Source organism: Salmo salar, chromosome 20, assembly GCF_965601325.2.
Source record: "Salmo salar chromosome 20, fSalSal1, whole genome shotgun sequence".
In the NCBI taxonomy this organism is placed as follows: Eukaryota; Metazoa; Chordata; class Actinopteri; order Salmoniformes; family Salmonidae; genus Salmo; species Salmo salar.
In genome coordinates, this window is record NC_138310.1 from 8,940,485 (window position 1) to 8,958,058 (window position 17,574).

Here is a 17,574-nt window from a genome sequence, read left to right on the forward strand (position 1 = left end):
AGGTACATAATAGAGAGGAGGGAGAGCACACTGATCGTTTCCACTCTCCCAACCTCTGTAGGAGAGAGAGGGAGGTAGAATGGATAGTAGGCCTGTAGGGTGATTCCACGCCAGCAGGAGAGGAAAAATATTTTTGGTATCTCAGATTTTTCTGGCAATTCTGACATAGGAATTCCATTGGGAGGAAGCGTGTTGTTTTTTTATAATTGTATCTCAAACCGTTTTTGAGAAAATCATGATGAAAGTGGCCATTTGAGACCTAGAATAGTACGCAAGTATAAACACCATGGGACCACGCAGCCGTCATACCGCTCAGGAAGGAGATGCGTTCGTTCTCCTAGAGATGAACGTACTTTGGTGTGAAAAGTGCAAATCAATCCCAGAACAACAGCAAAGGATCTTGTGAAGATGCTGGAGGAAACAGGTACAAAAGTATCTATATCCACAGTAAAACGAGTCTAATATCGACATAACCTGACAGGCCGCTCAGCAAGGAAGAAGCCACTGCTCCAAAACTGCCATAAAAAAAGCCAGACTACGGTTTGCAACTGCACATGGAGACAAAGATTGTACTTTTTGGAGAAATGTCCTCTGGTCTGATGAAACAAAAATAGAACTGTTTGGCCATAATGACCATCGTTATGTTTGGAGGAAAAAGGGGGAAGCTTGCAAGCCGAAGAACACCATCCCAACCGTGAAGCACGGGGGTGGCAGCATCATGTTGTGGGGGTGCTTTGCTGCAGGAGGGACTGGTGCACTTCACAAAATAGATGGTATCATGAGGATGGAAAATTATGTGGATATATTGAAACAACATCTCAAGACATCAGTCAGGAAGTTAAAGCTTGGTTGCAAATGGGTCTTCCAAATGGACAATGACCACAAGCATAATTCCAAAGTTGTGGCAAAATGGCTTAAGGACAACAAAGTCAAGGTATTAGAGTGGCCATCACAAAGCCCTGACCTTAATCCTATAGAAAATGTGTGGGCAGAACTGAAAAAGCGTGTGCGAGCAAGGAGGCCTACAAACCTGACTCAGTTACACCAGCTCTGTCAGGAGGAATGGGCCAAAATTCACCCAAGTTATTGTGGGAAGCTTGTGGAAGGCTACCCGAAACATTTGACCCAAGTTAAACAATTTAAAGGCAGTGCTACCAAATACTAATTGAGTGTATGTAAACTTCTGGCCCACTGGGAATGTGATGGAAGAAATAAAAGCTGAAATAAATCATTCTCTCTACTATTATTCTGACATTTCACTTTCTTAAAATAAAGTGGTGATCCTAACTAATTTTTACTAGGATTAAAATGTCAGGAATTGTGAAAAACTGAGTTTAAATGTATTAGGCTAAGGTGTATGTAAACTTCCGACTTTAATTGTATATAAGACCCTATGATCCATGAATCGTACATGATACAGACATCTTGGTGTCATTATAGTCCTTATAGTGTGCTCGAACATATGTAGTATGTCTAGATTCTGAAATACAAATTGACAAATTCATTTGTTCAACATGGAACATAAGGTCTAAAAAAGCTTTTCAAACAAGTTTGTATGTGAGAATTACCAGTACTATCTGAGATACCAACAATATTTTACTCTCCCACTGGCGTGGAATTGCCCTATAGCAGACCTGGTGGAATTGGTCGGACTGCTGTGTTTACAATTCTATCGACCCACTCACACAGGCAGAACCAGACGTACACTCCCCTATCTAAACAGTGAGAAAGTTAGAGGCATAAACTTTTTACTACTTTAATACACGAGTGAATTTGTCCAAATACTTATGACACCTCCAAATGGGGGGACGAGCTACACAAAGTGCTTTCATCTCTAAATGGTTAATGTATGTATGAATGTACTGTCTCCTCATATGAAACATTTGATCTCAAATCCAAAACGCTCGAGTATATAAAAGTTTTAGCTTCACTGTCCAAATAAATACGCAGGGGAGTGTATGGCCAGGCAGCAGCTACACACATTTCTCCTAGAGCCACACAAGCCACACAAGTCACCTTGCGATTGTCACTGTTGTGTGCCTCTAAGCCCGACTCTCGAGTGGGCCTGCCCATCCCTGCCATTCTTTCTCTCTCTCCTGGCTATCTGCACTGTGACTGCAGCCCAGCCTTGGTGTGTCAGACCCTGGGAAGGCCCCAGCCCCAGCCCCCCCTCCCCAACCCCGGCCATCCTCCAAATCCTGTCCCCCCCCAGCACAGCACACAGGGAGGCTTTCCAGCAGGAGATTTGTTCCACTTTATCTGCATATTTAGGCAGTGTTCAGCGTGCTCCTAACTGATAAAATTCTGCCAATCTCTCAGGCCGCTGCCAGCGCCGGAGCAGTGACCTTCTAGGGGAAGATTCCTTTGAAAGAGGGAATGAAAATGAAAAAGAGAGGGGTGGGAGAAAAGCTAGCCAGGCGAGCAGGGAAACGGTCCAGGTTTTATCACGTTAAAAACAATAAACAGAGATGTTAGCGGACCCCCCCCCCCCCCCCCCACGTTACAAAACTACCCCTCCATCCCTCCTTCCCTCCCTCCAGCCCATAAGTGGGGCATTGCCATGCTGGTACCAGTGTTGTTTTCACAGATGATTAGCAGCAATAGCCAGACAGGCCTGTCTCCACGTCACCATGTCCATCTGCCAAACACCAACCAGCATGGATAACCCCTACGCTATAACCACTACCGCACAGGGAGAGAGGGAGTGAGATAGCTGGTCGGAGGGAGGGAGGGAGGGAAAGAATGGGAAACTCGTCCTTCAGTGCCGCCACTGACTCCATCCTCACTGCCGACTGCCACTCAAACCCCACATCTGACGGACAGCCAATGGCATGCTTTGGTTTGCCTTCAGACGTCTGAGTGTCTGTCTGATCAGGCGCCATTTTCCATAGCCGTCCAGTAGCCTAAAGCTCGCCTGACTTCAGACTAGTGCAGTTAGCTCTTGGTGTGGTGGGAGTGTGTGCGCGTCTCCGACGTACAAGGACAGACACGGATGGGAGGGAGGGAGGGAGGGACAGAGGGATGAATTGAGAAGCGTTCTCCGCAGAAATTCTGGGTCATGGTACTTTTGTCATCCTTCCCTCAACCTTTGTCACCTCTGGCCGCTCTCTCGTGAGTGGCGGCGCAGTGGCGGTGCCGCCAAGGACACAAAGACAACCAAATCAACCTTTGACATGAGACCAGAGTCCAGACTCCAAAGACTTGCTGAGCTGGACACGACTTATCGTCCACTTTCTCTCACTATCGCCGATGTAAAAGTCATTAAGACCAATGGTCAATCAAATGTGCCTGGGATAAGACGAGCCTGATAACTGCCCCATATAGCAGCAGAACCTGACGGTGTAAAGTTTATGCAGTAGCATAGGCACGTTCAGGGTTTGTGACTTACCAAAGAGGAAAACACTTTTGAACAGTGCCTATTTAAGTCCTCTGAGTAAGTAACAGTGGCTTTGTAGGAGTACATAGCATTATAATGTATATAGCCGGTGGTAACTCGTGGGATAGACACCGGATGGAATGCAGTTTGAACCAAATTAGCATTCAGGATTAGACCCACCCGTGGTATAAATGAGTATAAACAACCTGATCGACATATAGACTGTTAATATATTACATGGTAACTTAGCTAGTGATGCGTGGTGTTAACATAGAGCAGACATTTCTTGGAGACGAGTCACCAGTTTATTCACAGGCCACCCACTGTCCTCTCCACCGTGTGTAACCATGATGTTTTGACCCCGGCAGATCAGATAACGACGGGAGGCATGGCTCCATGGAAAACCATGTATGTCGACCTATACATCGATCATGACGCCATCAGACAAGCGAGGAGAGGGTAGTCACAATAAGCCCACATGACCACCGTTAGGGTAGTCGTCGAGTGACATGAATGTACATGCACACTCACACTCACTCACTCACTCAAACGTTCCATTTAAAGTAAGGGCAGTTGTCGAGGCCCCATCAGCATGGTCCATCTTTATCATCGTGTTTCGGGATTACGGATTACAGGCCTAATCCTGAATTAAGGGCAAATTCTCTGGCTGTGACATCATCACTACAAACCATCCACAGAGAGGCCAGAGAGAAATGGAGCAAAACACCACATGAAAAGATTAAAGCGAGAGAGAGAAAATGAGAGCGAGAGAGAGATGAAAGGTGTAAGGAGTGTTGAATCCACAGTCACACACGCTACCTGCAGAGACGCGAGGACAGTCTGATAGCATGGGCTCCACCGGTGTGTCCAGGGGCTCGGGGCTTGACACCCAGTTACGGCAATGCTGTGGGGGAGGGGGGGAGACAGGAACAAGCAATTAAACGCCCTGTGACACATTGCTCAGACAGATTTTATATTGTTTGTGGTGGTGTGTTGGGGGGGGGGGGGGTGTCTACGCAGCCTGGTGACCCATAACCCCTCAAGCCCACCCACAACCCCCCCTCCCCTCAGCCGCCAGTCCACAGTCTTACACTTGGAGTCTTACCCTGTCTTGACCTTTCCTCAGGTGAAATGCTGCTTTTTACAGTACAGTACATATCAAGCCTACACCACAATGTGCTTGACATACCACTTCAAAAAAAGTGTGTATGTGTGTCTGTGTGTGTGTGGTGCGTGCATGTGTGTTTGATGAATCCGTGTGTGGCTTTTGTCCGGTCTGTTGATGGTGCAGTGTGGTATGTAGGGTTTGATGGGACGCTGTCGTGGGCTTGGAGGAGGGAGGCAGAGAGGGGGGGGGGATGAAGAGCAGGAATGCATGGAGAAGACGTTCCTGAGATAAGATAAAAGTTAAACAGAAGAAACAGAAATGTAAAAGAGATTAGGCTGTGTGCAGCTGGCCTCTTTCTGAATCACTGCTTATCTACACTTGTTTACTTTCGCCCCAACCCTCCTGACAGCCGTTACAGTGCTATGTGTGAGGGAGTGTGTGTTTGTGTGTTTGGTGGGGTGGGTGGGGGGGGGGGTCTCACCTACAGAGCTCTGCAGCTCGCCCCCACCTCATCCTTGAATCCCGTCTATGGCCACCCCTACCCTCCTCACCCAACCCCAGCGACCCCACTCTCCCAAGGCCCTGATTCTGCCTGACAGAGGGGCTGGCTGGGAGGCCAGCACCCCCACACATCCCTACCCTGTCTGGAGGCATGATAGAACCCCGGGTCACATCACACCTCCGCTGGCCTGTCACAAGCCACCCCCCACCCAGGGGTCACCCACCTGCGTCATCTGGACACTCCCGGGGGTGTAAGAGCGAGAAAGAGAGCGAGAGAGAGAGAGACAGTGAGTATGTGTGTGAGAGACAGAGTGAGAAAGAAAGAGACCGTGTGTGCATGCGTACTTCTGCAAGATTGAGACGAATGTGGTGAAGAGGCCACCCCACTCGGTCGGCCCTTCGTTTTCTCTCCGTTGTCTTCGACACATCCGGGGCAGGCCCCTTTCAGATTGATATACTACCGTACGCATCTTCTGCAGCTGCAGCCTACAACACTCTATTTTCAGCTTTTTCTCTATGACAACAACTTCAGCGACTTTAGGAGAGGATTCACACACACACACACACACACACACACACACACACACACACACACACACACACACACACACACACACACACACACACACACACACACACACACACACACACACACACACACACACACACACACACGATGATCTCATTTGTGGTGCTGTGAGGTATGGAGGTAAAATCATGTGTGAGAGAGTTATTTTGAACAACTCAATGTAAATTCAATGGAGGGTCTGTCAGTTCGAGGAACTTCCGTAACGCACAAGTAGTCCGAATCAATCCACCTTATTCATGTCTGCGGGAGAATTATTAACAAATACACAAATGTACCTGATGAGGAAGTATGGAGAGAAAAGGATGTAGCTATAAGTGTCAGCACACATCCACGTTCCAACCTATCAAACAAACACAACTAAACAAGGGAATGTTAGCAAATCCTCCATGTCACAGCATTGGAGTTCTTCTCCTTCCCTTCATCCTGTCAATCGAGTGTGCTAGGAGTGAGCAGTGTGGGGAAGATAGAAGGGCTGTGTGTGTGTGTGTGTGTGTGTGTGTGCCATCTTGGAAAACAGGCGTGCATTGTTGTATTTTTAGATGCCGAGCTTTGCCCTAGTTGTGCTCTTTGGAGGGAGTGCAGGCAGGCAGGCAGGCAGGCAGGCAGGCAGGCAGGCAGGGAGGCAGGGAGGCAGGGAGGCGGGCAGGGAGGCAGGCAGGGAGGCAGGCAGGCAGGGAGGCAGGGAGGCAGGGAGGCAGGCAGGGAGGCAGGCAGGCAGGCAGGCAGGCAGGCAGGCAGGCAGGCAGGCAGGCAGGCAGGCAGGCAGGCACGCAGGCAGGCAGCTAGGGCTCCCTGACTGGTACATCAAGTGTCTCATTGTATCTCCCTAATTCATTCCGTCTGGAAGAAGAAGACGTCAGCTGTGCTGCGCTGTGAGCGAGGGGAGCCATTTCAAAGACAGCCCTCCCGCTCCCCGCCAATGGAGGAGCAGGGGCCGGCGTTTCAATAGGTTTGCCAAGGCAAACCCCAGCGTTGAGGGAGCAGCGAGAGCAACTGTCAGAGAAAGGCTAACCCGCTGCATGGGATTAGAGGATGGGAAGTTGACAAAAGGAAGGCACATCGGAATCTCTCTCAGACATGATTATTCTCATTGCTTCAAGCCGGGGCGCCGATCAATGGCACCGCTGAACTGAGTGAGACGCCACGAACATAAACAGGTCACCCTGGTGTGTGTGTGTGTGTGTGTGTGTGTGTGTGTGCGCGCGGGTGTATGTTTGTGCCCCGCTCCAGGTAGGGTTTGAAAGGGGGAATACGTGTCAAATGAAAGACGATACGAGCCAGAGTCAACATCCAGAGCAAGCAGCATGTAATATAGTCAGTGGCAGATGGAACCTCGCAGGGATACAACAACACTGATTTACATCCTGTAAGTTAATGTGTGAGAGAAACGTGCTCAACTTTCTCTCTCTGTGTGGCTGTACTGTGTGTGTTTGCATTTTAAAAGGAACGGAACAGGGAAGAAGCTGGCACGCGCGCCCACACGCGCGCGCGCACACGCACGCTGCAGCGTTTTACAAATGAACTCATTCAGTCCCGTCTTCATTATTCATCTGAAACATCTGGATCCCGAGTCCCAGAGTCCCACAATCCCTTTGGGGCCGTGCGGCGGAAGCCGGTGGCGGCTGGGGCTTAGCGGGATGCTAACAGCGCTCGTAATGGTGCACTATAATGCTTTGAGAGAGTAAACGGCAGACAGGTGTCCCGGCGAAAATAGATCCTACCTGTGCGACACTCCTCAGCCTCCCTATCAGGCCTATAATAAGCCACCTGCTCTGGGCCACAGCCTGCAGTAAAACCTGCCTCCCATCTCGCTTACTGACTAGGCCGCTTTACCAGGACAAACACGTGTTGCTGCTGTGTGTGTGTGTGTGTGTGTGTGTGTGTGTGTGTGTGTATGCGTACGTGTGTGTGTCTACCTAACACTGCTGCTCCAGCATCTAAGACATGGCTAACAGTGCTGAGACCAGTAGCCTACAATACGGCTGGAGGAAGAGCTGACAATATCAAAGCCCGTAGGTTCCCCGCCCACCTTAACGCATGCACAAACACACACAACTGATCCTGGATCAACATGACCACGCGTTGTCCGCCACGTCCATTCTACCACCTTCCCCTCCCGACTCCGTAACCCATCACGCAGACGGACACTTCAAAACGTCTCAGGCCCCCCCAATCGCCCCTACTCTGACATCACTTTAGTGCCTGTGACCCTCCCTTTCTCTTTTGCTCTACCTCCCTCCCTGTGGGCCAGCTCCCACTACTGTGTGTGTAATCTCAGTGGATTACGACAGTTTATTCATGGCTGTGCTTTGCGTGCGTACGTGGCCACCACAGTGACAGGAGTCACCTTGGGCTGTGACAGGCTGCCAGGGGGACACCATCCACCTCTCTCTCTGTCCTGTTCTCTCTGTTCCCCATCTATCTCTGTCCAGCGCTACATCTCCCTACCTCTCCCTGCATTCCCCTTCCCAACTGTCCTTCCTAGAAAGATGTCCTCTTGTTTTTCTCTATTTGAGCTTTCCCTCCCTCCCTCCCTCCCTCCCTCCCTCCCTCCCTCCCTCCCTCCCTCCCTCCCTCCCTCCCTCCCTCCCTCCCTCCCTGCCCCCTTTTCTCTCCGCCTCTGTGGGCACACTATAATTGAAGGCTTCTATCGAGCGCTCTCTCTACCTCTCTCTGCTGTGTGACGTCATCTGCCCGTCGTCTGACCCATTAGCTCTATGTCGCCTGTCCCAGCACGCGCTGATCTCTAAATCCCTCTCTCTGCTCCTCTCTCCCTTCCCCTCATCCCTAACCCCATGACCCCCAGGGGGAGGGAATTACCACTGTCCGACAGGAGCGGAGCGCCACGCCGCCAGGGGTGCTGCTCTAACACGCACACACACACCAACACACACACACACAATTGCTGGGAGGGCAGCCCAGACGGCGCTACACTGGGGGGAGCTGCCACTGAACCTGAATAATGCTCCAGATATAAATATAGAGGACGTGTGTGTGTGTGTGTGTGTGTCTGTGTGTGTGTGCGAGAGCGAGAGATAGAGATATGTTTGGGATCTTGCTGTATTGTAAGGTCACCTGATTGAGGTATAGCCACCACAGAGGCCCTGCAGGGTGTGTGTGTCTGTGTGTGTGTGTGTGTGCGCGATCATGCCGAGTCGAACACCAGGAGAGAGAGGAGAAAAACACGGAGGAGCGGCACTTCCAACAGAAACACAAAGAGACTGTGGCCTGGCTCTCAGTGACTGACTACTGTAGATGGAAGGGCCACAGCCTCTTCTTTAATTACTAGGAGCAATTACACTTAGGACTGAATCAAAACCCCACACTGACCTTTGTTGTTAAACCAGCAGCTTCCCAGACACCACTCGGGCAGCATGCGGTCTGTCTGAGAGAGCGGCCATGTGTGCGCGCGTCTCAGCCTGCAAGCCCAACTGATTCAGTAGTTACATGCTAGTCCACCTGCCCTTTCTAAGCGGAAGCCCTTTGTTTAAGCAGGCCCACGTGTTTACCTGTCAGAGTTCTGGAAGGAGCGGTAAGGGTTAACGAAAAGAGAGTGAATTCTCTCCTCTCTCTCCTACATGGGGGCTAGAGCTAGAAAGTTATGAGAGATTTATTGTTCTGGGTAATCATCGCAAATAGAAACCACTTAAAGGTCCAATTATGCGCCGTCTCTGCCATTCCTCCAAATGAATCAGAAAGAGGAAATCTAGCAAGAAGGACAACTCAACCTTGAAGACCGAAACTTCCGACCAACACTCAACTAAGGGACACATACGCACCAAAACACACACACACACATACACACAGAAAAAAAGACAGGAAGAAAGACAGAATATTAAGAAGAAGAAAAAAGAGGATTCAGAAAAAGGTAACATATGCGATGAACTGGCCAGTGTGATGGTGAGGTGTGTGTGTGTGTGTGTGTGTGTGTGTGTGTGTGTGTGTGTGTGTGTGTGTGTGGGTGCGTAAGTGCGTGCGCGGGGGTGTGACATTTGCATCTTTGGCTCCCCTGTAGTTCTGGCGGTGGCTGTGTCTCTCATCTGTATGTGCATACTGAGTGAGCCCAGGTGCTGTCTACGGCGCAGAGGTCACGCCAGAAAGGGCGAGAGCGAAAATGAAGCGACCCACGCAAACACAGACACAGACAGACTGGAGAAGGCCAACCGTCTGGCTTATTCATTGACATCCGTCCTGCACAAAGAAGAAAGACCAGGAGGGTGGGGGTGGGGGCTGGAGAGATTCAGGGAAAACAAGCAAACTATTGGCTTGTAGCTGGACATGTGACGTGACAGTAGCCTGTGCTCTGGTTTGCTCTCTCCTAGCAAATCATTATTATGTATTTGGTTGTAGGAAATAGGGAATCTAAGAATAATGGAAGGATTGAGGCTACACATTGCCTCTTGTTTTCACTGTGGTCCAGCCACTGAAAGTGAGGGTGCATTAGGTAGATTTCCCATTGGTGTGTGTGTGTCATCTCACCTGCTGCAGCCACTCCTGGATGCTCTTGCTGGCGTCCTGGTGCCAGATGTTGTGGATTGAGTCGGTCATCGCCACGGCACACACCCTGTTCTTCACCTGAGCCTCTCTCTGAATCAACTGAGAGGGAGAGAGAGAGAGGGAAGGAGAAGGAAAGAGAGACAGGGAGAAAGAGAGATAATGAGAGAAGGGGAGAGAGAGAGGGAGAGAGAAGGAAAGAGAGACAATGGAGAGAGAGAGAGAGAGAGAGAGAGAGAGAGAGAGAGAGAGAGAGGAGAGAGAGAGAGAGAGAGAGAGAGAGAGAGAGAGAGAGAGAGAGAGAGATTAACACTTCAGAGAAGCGAGCTTCAAGCACCTTGGTGCTGCCCACCCTGTCGATGTACCTGGCAGTGTTGGAACAGTAGTGTATCAATAGTAACAGTATCAATGACTCTTTGGCTGAGTTTAGTTTTGTGAGGATGGAGACTTTGCATTTGCTGACCAAATTACGCTAGATTTTACTAACAGAGATTACGGTCCTAGTAGTGGAACACAGGCCCAATTCATTATTAGTGACCTGCTCAGAAGTGATTGTAGGTGGTACCAGTACACAGACGTGGGTCCGTATCCACAATCCTCTGTGTCCTTGTCACATACATGTGAAAGTCCCCCACCCCCCCACCCCACAAAAAAATCCTGTCCCATTCTAATATCACAGTCGTCCGCACTCGCCGACCTATTCCCTCCTGAATGTCAGCTTCGGAAGGAAAATGTCTCACAAAGGGCTCGTTATATACCACGGCATACTACAATAGCCCCTCCACCCACAGGAGTAGTAGTAGCCACACACAACCACCTTCAACAGGTTCCCTTAAGATCAAGCCGGGAAGAATAGAGAACAGGGCTGGTAACAATAGGTTAACAATCGCTTTAACCGGGTGTATTTAGTCCAGCTGCCTACAGCTGCGGCTGGCTGTACATCAAAGTGACTGTGGGCTGTATTTGAATAAATCCTGGTAGGCCAGTGGAATTAAAGTGAGAGTGTATAGAGACAGCACGTTTACACACACACACACACACACACACACGGAGCACGAACACTCACGCACACATACACAGATAGGAGCATGCACTTGCAGAAGCAGATACACATTCTCACATTTAAGCTAGTTCACACATACACACAGACGACATACACACACACACACGTGCACACACACAAAAAGCTTGCAAATCTTTCCTCTGGCAGAACAGGGCCCGAGGGAGCAGCAAAGTCAACCTTTTAAAACTGGAGGTGTCAGTCAAGGGCCATTTGTTCTAGTGCTAGCCAAAAGGGCTAATCCCTGAGTATAGGGTTCTCCAAGAGGCCAGGAGACTGGGGACAGTGCCGTGCCCATGGAAAACACGAAGCACATGACTTTACCAACACAGTCAAAACACCGGGCTCCACAGAACTGCCTGTGACTCTACACTTTTCCAGAGAGAGAGAAAGAGAGAGAAAGAGAGAGAGAGAGAGAGAGAGAGAGAGAGCATACCTCTGACTCTGTATTCGTGCTCATATTTCTTCAACTCTTAAAGCAGACATATTCAAATAAAGTGTGTATAGGGTTGCGAAGCTACCCTATAACCAGAATCTTCTGTCATTTTGGTAATTTATATTTGAATAACTTTTAAAAAGTGAATTTCTTATATCTGTGTCTATTTTGTCCATGAGTTTCTAGTAGATAGACCGTATGGTTCAAGAGAAAATTGCCAAATGAATGAAAAAAAATCATCTAATCAACAAAGGCATTATTTTCAATGAACTCTCCCACCCATTTACTTTTTTCACAACTGCCACCAGTTTGGTGCCAAAATATTTAAGACAACTTGCCCTTTGCCAGCCAGGTCACCCGTGACACACGTCAGTATTGGTGGAAACCGGCCACTGGGTGCAACAGTGAACACTGTTAGGTTCCCTACTTGAAGGTAACAGCGCAAGTTCGAATCTAGCGGTAGAAAGTTGTTTCCGATATTTTTGTTTTAAGCCTATCCCAAACCTTAACTTAACCATTTGGAGTTAAGGCCTTAAAGACTTTGAAATTTGACGTTTGGAACAACTTATACATTTGATGTTTGCGAAGCATGGATGAACGTCAAATTCTGAAGTGAGACTGTGAGAACTGGTAGCCCTTTGCAACTCTAAGTAGCACATCTACAATGATATGAATGGGAAATCCCACTGCATCTAAATCAACACCCAACCTGTGCATTTAGGTGTCGTTCTTAGCTGAGAGAAGTGGCTAGAAGACACACCATAGTCAGCTTAACAACAGCCCAATAATACAGTTTATCACCTCCTTATGTGCGAGAGAGAACCAGAGGTTGTCTGATGCCTACGCATTTTGAGAGAGAGAGAGAGAGAGAGAGAGAGAGAGAGAAAGAGAGAGAGAAAGAGAGAGAGAGAAAGAGAGAGAGAAAGAGAGAGAGAGAGAGAGAAAGAGAGAGAGAGAAAGAGAGAGAGAGAGAAAGAGAGAGAGAGAAAGAAAGAAAGAGAGAGAGAAAGAGAGAGACACTGGCCAGACAGGGAGATCTATCAGACTCTTCAACTCTCTCATGTTCACACGGTACTTCAAGAGAAAAAAACTGTAAAACAACAGTAGAAATGGTAAAAACAAGTCCTATGCTATACATGCTGGGGCTAAGTGCTTAGTTAGACTGGTGGTTAAGGGCTAACCAAGCCTCAGGAGTGTGGTTAGCAACATACTATTGTCATACACATAGAGATAGGGCTTAGGGTATATCTAGCCTAAACGGTGAGCAAGGAAGCTGTTCAATGCTTGGGTGGGCTAGCCTATGGCCCATAGCTAGGCTAGCAGTTACAGTGCCTAGTGGAAGTCCACACACCCTTGCCGTCTTCACATTTAACTGTCTAAAAATGATGTCCACAAATGAATTACATTTCATTTTTTTCTTAGCCATGTATAAAACCTACTTCACATTTCAAAGTGAAAGAAAGATTACGAAAGGAAATCAAATGAATGAAATATATTTAAAAAAACGACGATGTCTTGAGTGCGTATCCCTACAGACCCCAGAGTTAATACTGGGTGGAAGTACATTTGGCAGCCATTACTGTTGTTAAACATTTTGAATAAGATTCTACTAAATTGCACAACTCTTAGGGCAACATATCCATTGTTTTTGTCAAAACGGCTCAAGCTCAGTAAATTTAGTTGGGAGTCACTAGATCAAATCCAATTTTATTGGTCACAGGCGCCAAATACAACAGGTGTAGTAACACAATAGAAATACTAACGAGGCTATATACAAGGAGTACCAGTACCAAGTCAATGTGCAGGGAAGGAGGTAGTTGAGGTAATTGAGGTAATACAGTTTGAACATGTGGGCAGGGGTAAAAGTGACTAAACAATCAGGATATATAATATACAGAGTAGCAGCAGCCTATGTGATGTGTGTAAGTGTGTCACTGTGAGTGTGTGTGTGTGTGTGTGTGTGTGTGTGTGTGTGTGTGTGTGTGTGTGTGTGTGTGTGTGTGTTGGATTGTCAGTGTAGATAGATAATCTTTCGCCAATTGGATGGAAACCTATCACGCAAATATTCTAAAATTCCACCAGTGGTGCGCTTCCACCAAACTGACAAAAATCAGTGCTTGATGACGTAGTGAACACAAAATGTACTTTTTCGCATAAAGGGATGCTTTGGGTTTTGGCAATGAATCCCTTTGTCTACTTCCCCAGAGTCAGACGACCTTGTGGATACAAAAAATGTATGTCTCTGTGTCGAGCATGGAGGAAGTTAGAGGTAGTTTTGCAAGCCAATGCTAACTAGCCAATGCTAACTAGCGTTAGCGCAATGACAGGAAGTCTATGGGTATCTACAGTTAAATGTGTTTCCGTCGCATTTTCAACTCCACCGATAGTTTTGTCACCAAAACCGTCACCTTAAATAGCAAACGTGCCTACTCTGGTCGAGGCACGTGCGCTCTAGCCAACAGCTGGCAGATCCAGCGCAGGTAGACTGCGCGGGTAGGCTGGTCTACATCAGATTGTTATGGATAAGAGAGAGAACAAATATTTGTGAATAACGGCAGCCAAGCATCGACCATCATGTCACCAGAATAAGACCCTAGATATTTATCGAAAGGAGCATCAAACTCATCACCTTGCACATTCACCACCCTGTGAAGTTCACCGTAACTTATGTCATCTGTAGCCTAATAAACTGCATGGATTTCCGGAGTCGTAGTGGGAGGACCACACACCAGTTTACTCTGAAATGATATCAATATTTCCACCTCCATTTCTCGCATAATTCATTTTACCGACACGATAAGATCCCACCATGTCGAACAAACAAATGATCTGTCGCCGTTTATAAAATTGTTTCCACCACAGCTGTCGTGTTTTTTTTATACGGTATGACTTGCCTCGCATGAAAACTGTGGCTGTAACCGTGGTTATTGATGGACAGCAATATTTTCAATATCTGATTTTCAAGCAGATTTAAGTGAGGACTAAGGCTGAACCATTCAGGAACACTCTACACCTCTTGGCATTACAATGTGTGTATCCCAGGGTTACGCATTCAGAAGACTGAGGCAGAAATTCTATCTGGGCTTTGCTCCTTTCATATTTCTTTTGATCCTGAAAATTCCCCAGTTCCTGCAGGTGACAAGCATACCCATAACATGATACTGCCATCACAATACTTGAAAATGCCTTGAGCAGACTTCCAGCTCTTCTTCCATGCAGAGAGGAGAGGATTCAGGACAGCTGTTTTCTTCAGTCCTTGACAGTACGAGAAACATGTGGAAATACTTGTTGCACTAAACCAACAGACAGATGTTGAGACATTCACTATCTCACTCATGCCCTTTCCATTCACACCACAGCATCTGGATGCAACCAGACGGGGTGGGGAACAGGAGAATGGGGGAAGGGGGGGTAAAGAGAGAGAGAAGGAGAGGACCCACAGAAGGTGGATGTGGACGGCTAACAAAGACTGCAGCTGTGCTGTTACGTGTATTAAGACAGGAAGTGGCAACATTTGCCGACCGTGTAAGACGAAGGCCATGACTGCATCCCAAAACACACAGACAAGGCAAGTAGGGTCAAAAGGCAAGAGCACATCAACAACCCACCCTTCTCCTTTCCACTAGAAGAACTCCCTCACATACTTACCAATACTCCCCGTGACTTGAATTCGTCACAGCAATGTCATATTATACACAGACGAAGAGGCTAAAAGGCCTTGAAAAACGGTCAAATTCTGACCAACTTGGCCAACAGATGTCCACTAAATCCAGTTTCTGACAATCTCCACGACCGTTTCTGACAATCCGTTCCTCCATCCGCCCCAACCTCCTTCTCGCCCCCACTCCCTGACCTCTCACATGCCCTCTACAGTAAAATACAGCGTTTAACGTTTTAAGCTGCTTCCCATCACAAAGCCAGCTAATTGCAGGACTTTTGCAGCACCAAATCGTATTTTCGCCCGTGAACTTGAGCGGGACAGAAACAAGGAGAAGAAGAAGAAGGGAGAAATAAAAGCAACGTATTAATCATGTTTATTTATCAGGATGAGAGGCGTCGGATGTCGGGTTGAAATAACAGACGAGGCTGCATTTAACCGCACGCAAAGCCATCTCTCGCCGAGATAAATACTCTCCCATTCCACTCTCTCCTTCTCCACGATGCTAGCACCGGCGCTACAGCCTCCATCTAAACACCGCCAATAATAAAGACAATTATTTAGGGCTTTGATAATTACGTGTCAAAGGCAGAGAAAACCCAGTGGATAATTGGGTGAAAACTGAATGGTAATCCACAATGGACTTCCCCGGGGGGGGGGGCTGGGGCAGACAGGGCTGGGGAAGGATATGAGCGATATCGAGAGAAGGGGAAATAAACGAGGCCTTTTAAAAGGAGAGCCGCTCACAACCAAATCATCAAGCTAGCGAACGGCTACAATTACCAGGGAGAGCGGATGGAGTCTTGGAGGGCCGAGCGAGACAGAGGAGAGAGAGAGAGAGAGAGAGAAGCACCCTGGGTCTGTGGAGATGGTTGTGTTGTTTGCCACCCGATCGAGGGCCTAATGCGCTCAAACTGCTGCCAACAGTGGGGGATAATCTAGGACTACTCACGAAGCGCTGGAGTGCTGCTTAAATATTTGATTGATTAACTGTCCAACTGCTGCCAGTGAGGGAGAGGATTGCACAAACACACAAACTTACAAAGAGAAACGCGCACGCAAACACTCATTCAATCACACACACACACACACGACCACAGCCTGTAGGCTTTTGCGAAGTCGCTGCTGGCCAAACAAACATAAACCCTGACTTGTGTTGTGACAACCCCAGGCAGATTTTACATAAATCAATGAGGGTAGCTGGAGACATTAGAGCCATAATCAAACACTGGCAACTTGATAATCCCAGTCTGGATTAGACAGGACAGAACACTGAAGCACTGTAGAGGTGACAGCTAGAACAGTTAGAGGACTGGCTGGGAGCTGGTAGTTTTGGTCGGTTTCCTCTACTGACAGCCTGTGAGGTGAAACAGAAAGCTGTCCAGAGCCGCAATGTGCTGACCTCCCTGAACTGGCCTGACCTCAACCGTGTGTGTGTGTGTGTGTGTGTGGGGCCCGGGTACAAGGGGGGTGATGGCGGTCCTATGACTGGGTCGGGGGGGGGGGACCGGGTCAGCCCTGGGGCCTCCTGGTTGTCACCCCTGGCCTGGCTGTGAAAACACAGGCAGATGGCCCCAGGCTCTGACACCCTCTACAGGAAGAGACAACTTGAGGGCTTTCCCCTGCTTTGATGGCCCTGGGCCCTGGGCCCCCAGGTCCACTCAGGTCCTCTCAGCTCACTGACATCCTTTGTCTTCACGGCAGGAAGGAAGCCCTCTCCAACAAGAGGCCACAGGGCCACGGGGAGCAAGTGGGAGTGTGTGTGTGTATGTGTGGGTGCGAGCGTGCATCTGTACGTGCAGCCGTGCAAAGGTCAAAAAAGCACTAGGGTCACATGCATTTAGGGCCATTACTCGCCTGGCCCTCCATTTAGTGAACCCTGGCGTTGGCGTGATTTAAGAGAGCTGAAGAGGAGAGTGACCGACCGTCAGACCGACCGACTGGGAGAGTGCCGCAATAACTTCCTCCTCCATTTCCTCAGGCAGAACAGGCCGCCACGTGCAGGGGTTGAGGGAGGGTTGGTGGAGACTGGGGGCGAGGGGAGCGGGGTCCAGGGGCAAGGGGTGTATCGCAGGCGTTGGTGAGTGACAGTGCCGGACATGGAGCGGGTGGGGGGGGGGGGACGACTCTCCACACACACGTCAGCGGGGGCCGGCAGGAAAGGGAAGCCCAGTAAATATTTACTGACACAGCAGTTCCCCAAAATGGCGACCGCCTCTTGGAAACAAAAGGCAGAGGATAAGGAGCAGCATGACAGGAAACGCAGCGGTCGCGGGCACATCGCCCTGCATGTGCCCGCGGAAAACAAGAGGAAAAAAAGGAGGGGAGGACGGAGGAGGGAGGGAGAGGGGT

The 17,574-nt window shown here is 48.8% G+C and overlaps 1 protein-coding gene across 6 annotated transcripts in view; it reads right to left on the minus strand.

Moving 5' to 3' along the window:
- LOC106580148 (cotranscriptional regulator ARB2A homolog) overlaps window positions 1-17,574 on the minus strand; it is a 200,619-nt gene that overhangs the window by 61,850 nt on the left and 121,195 nt on the right. For 5 of the 6 annotated variants that reach the window (XM_014160887.3, XM_014160885.3, XM_014160886.3 and 2 more), the window contains exons 9-10: window positions 10,054-10,170; window positions 4,196-4,280 (exon numbers count right to left, since the gene is read on the minus strand). In XM_014160887.3, the coding sequence (XP_014016362.1) occupies window positions 4,196-4,280; window positions 10,054-10,170 (202 nt within the window). The remainder of the gene's footprint in view (window positions 1-4,195; window positions 4,281-10,053; window positions 10,171-17,574) is intronic. The other variant, XM_014160890.3, reaches the window with a different exon arrangement.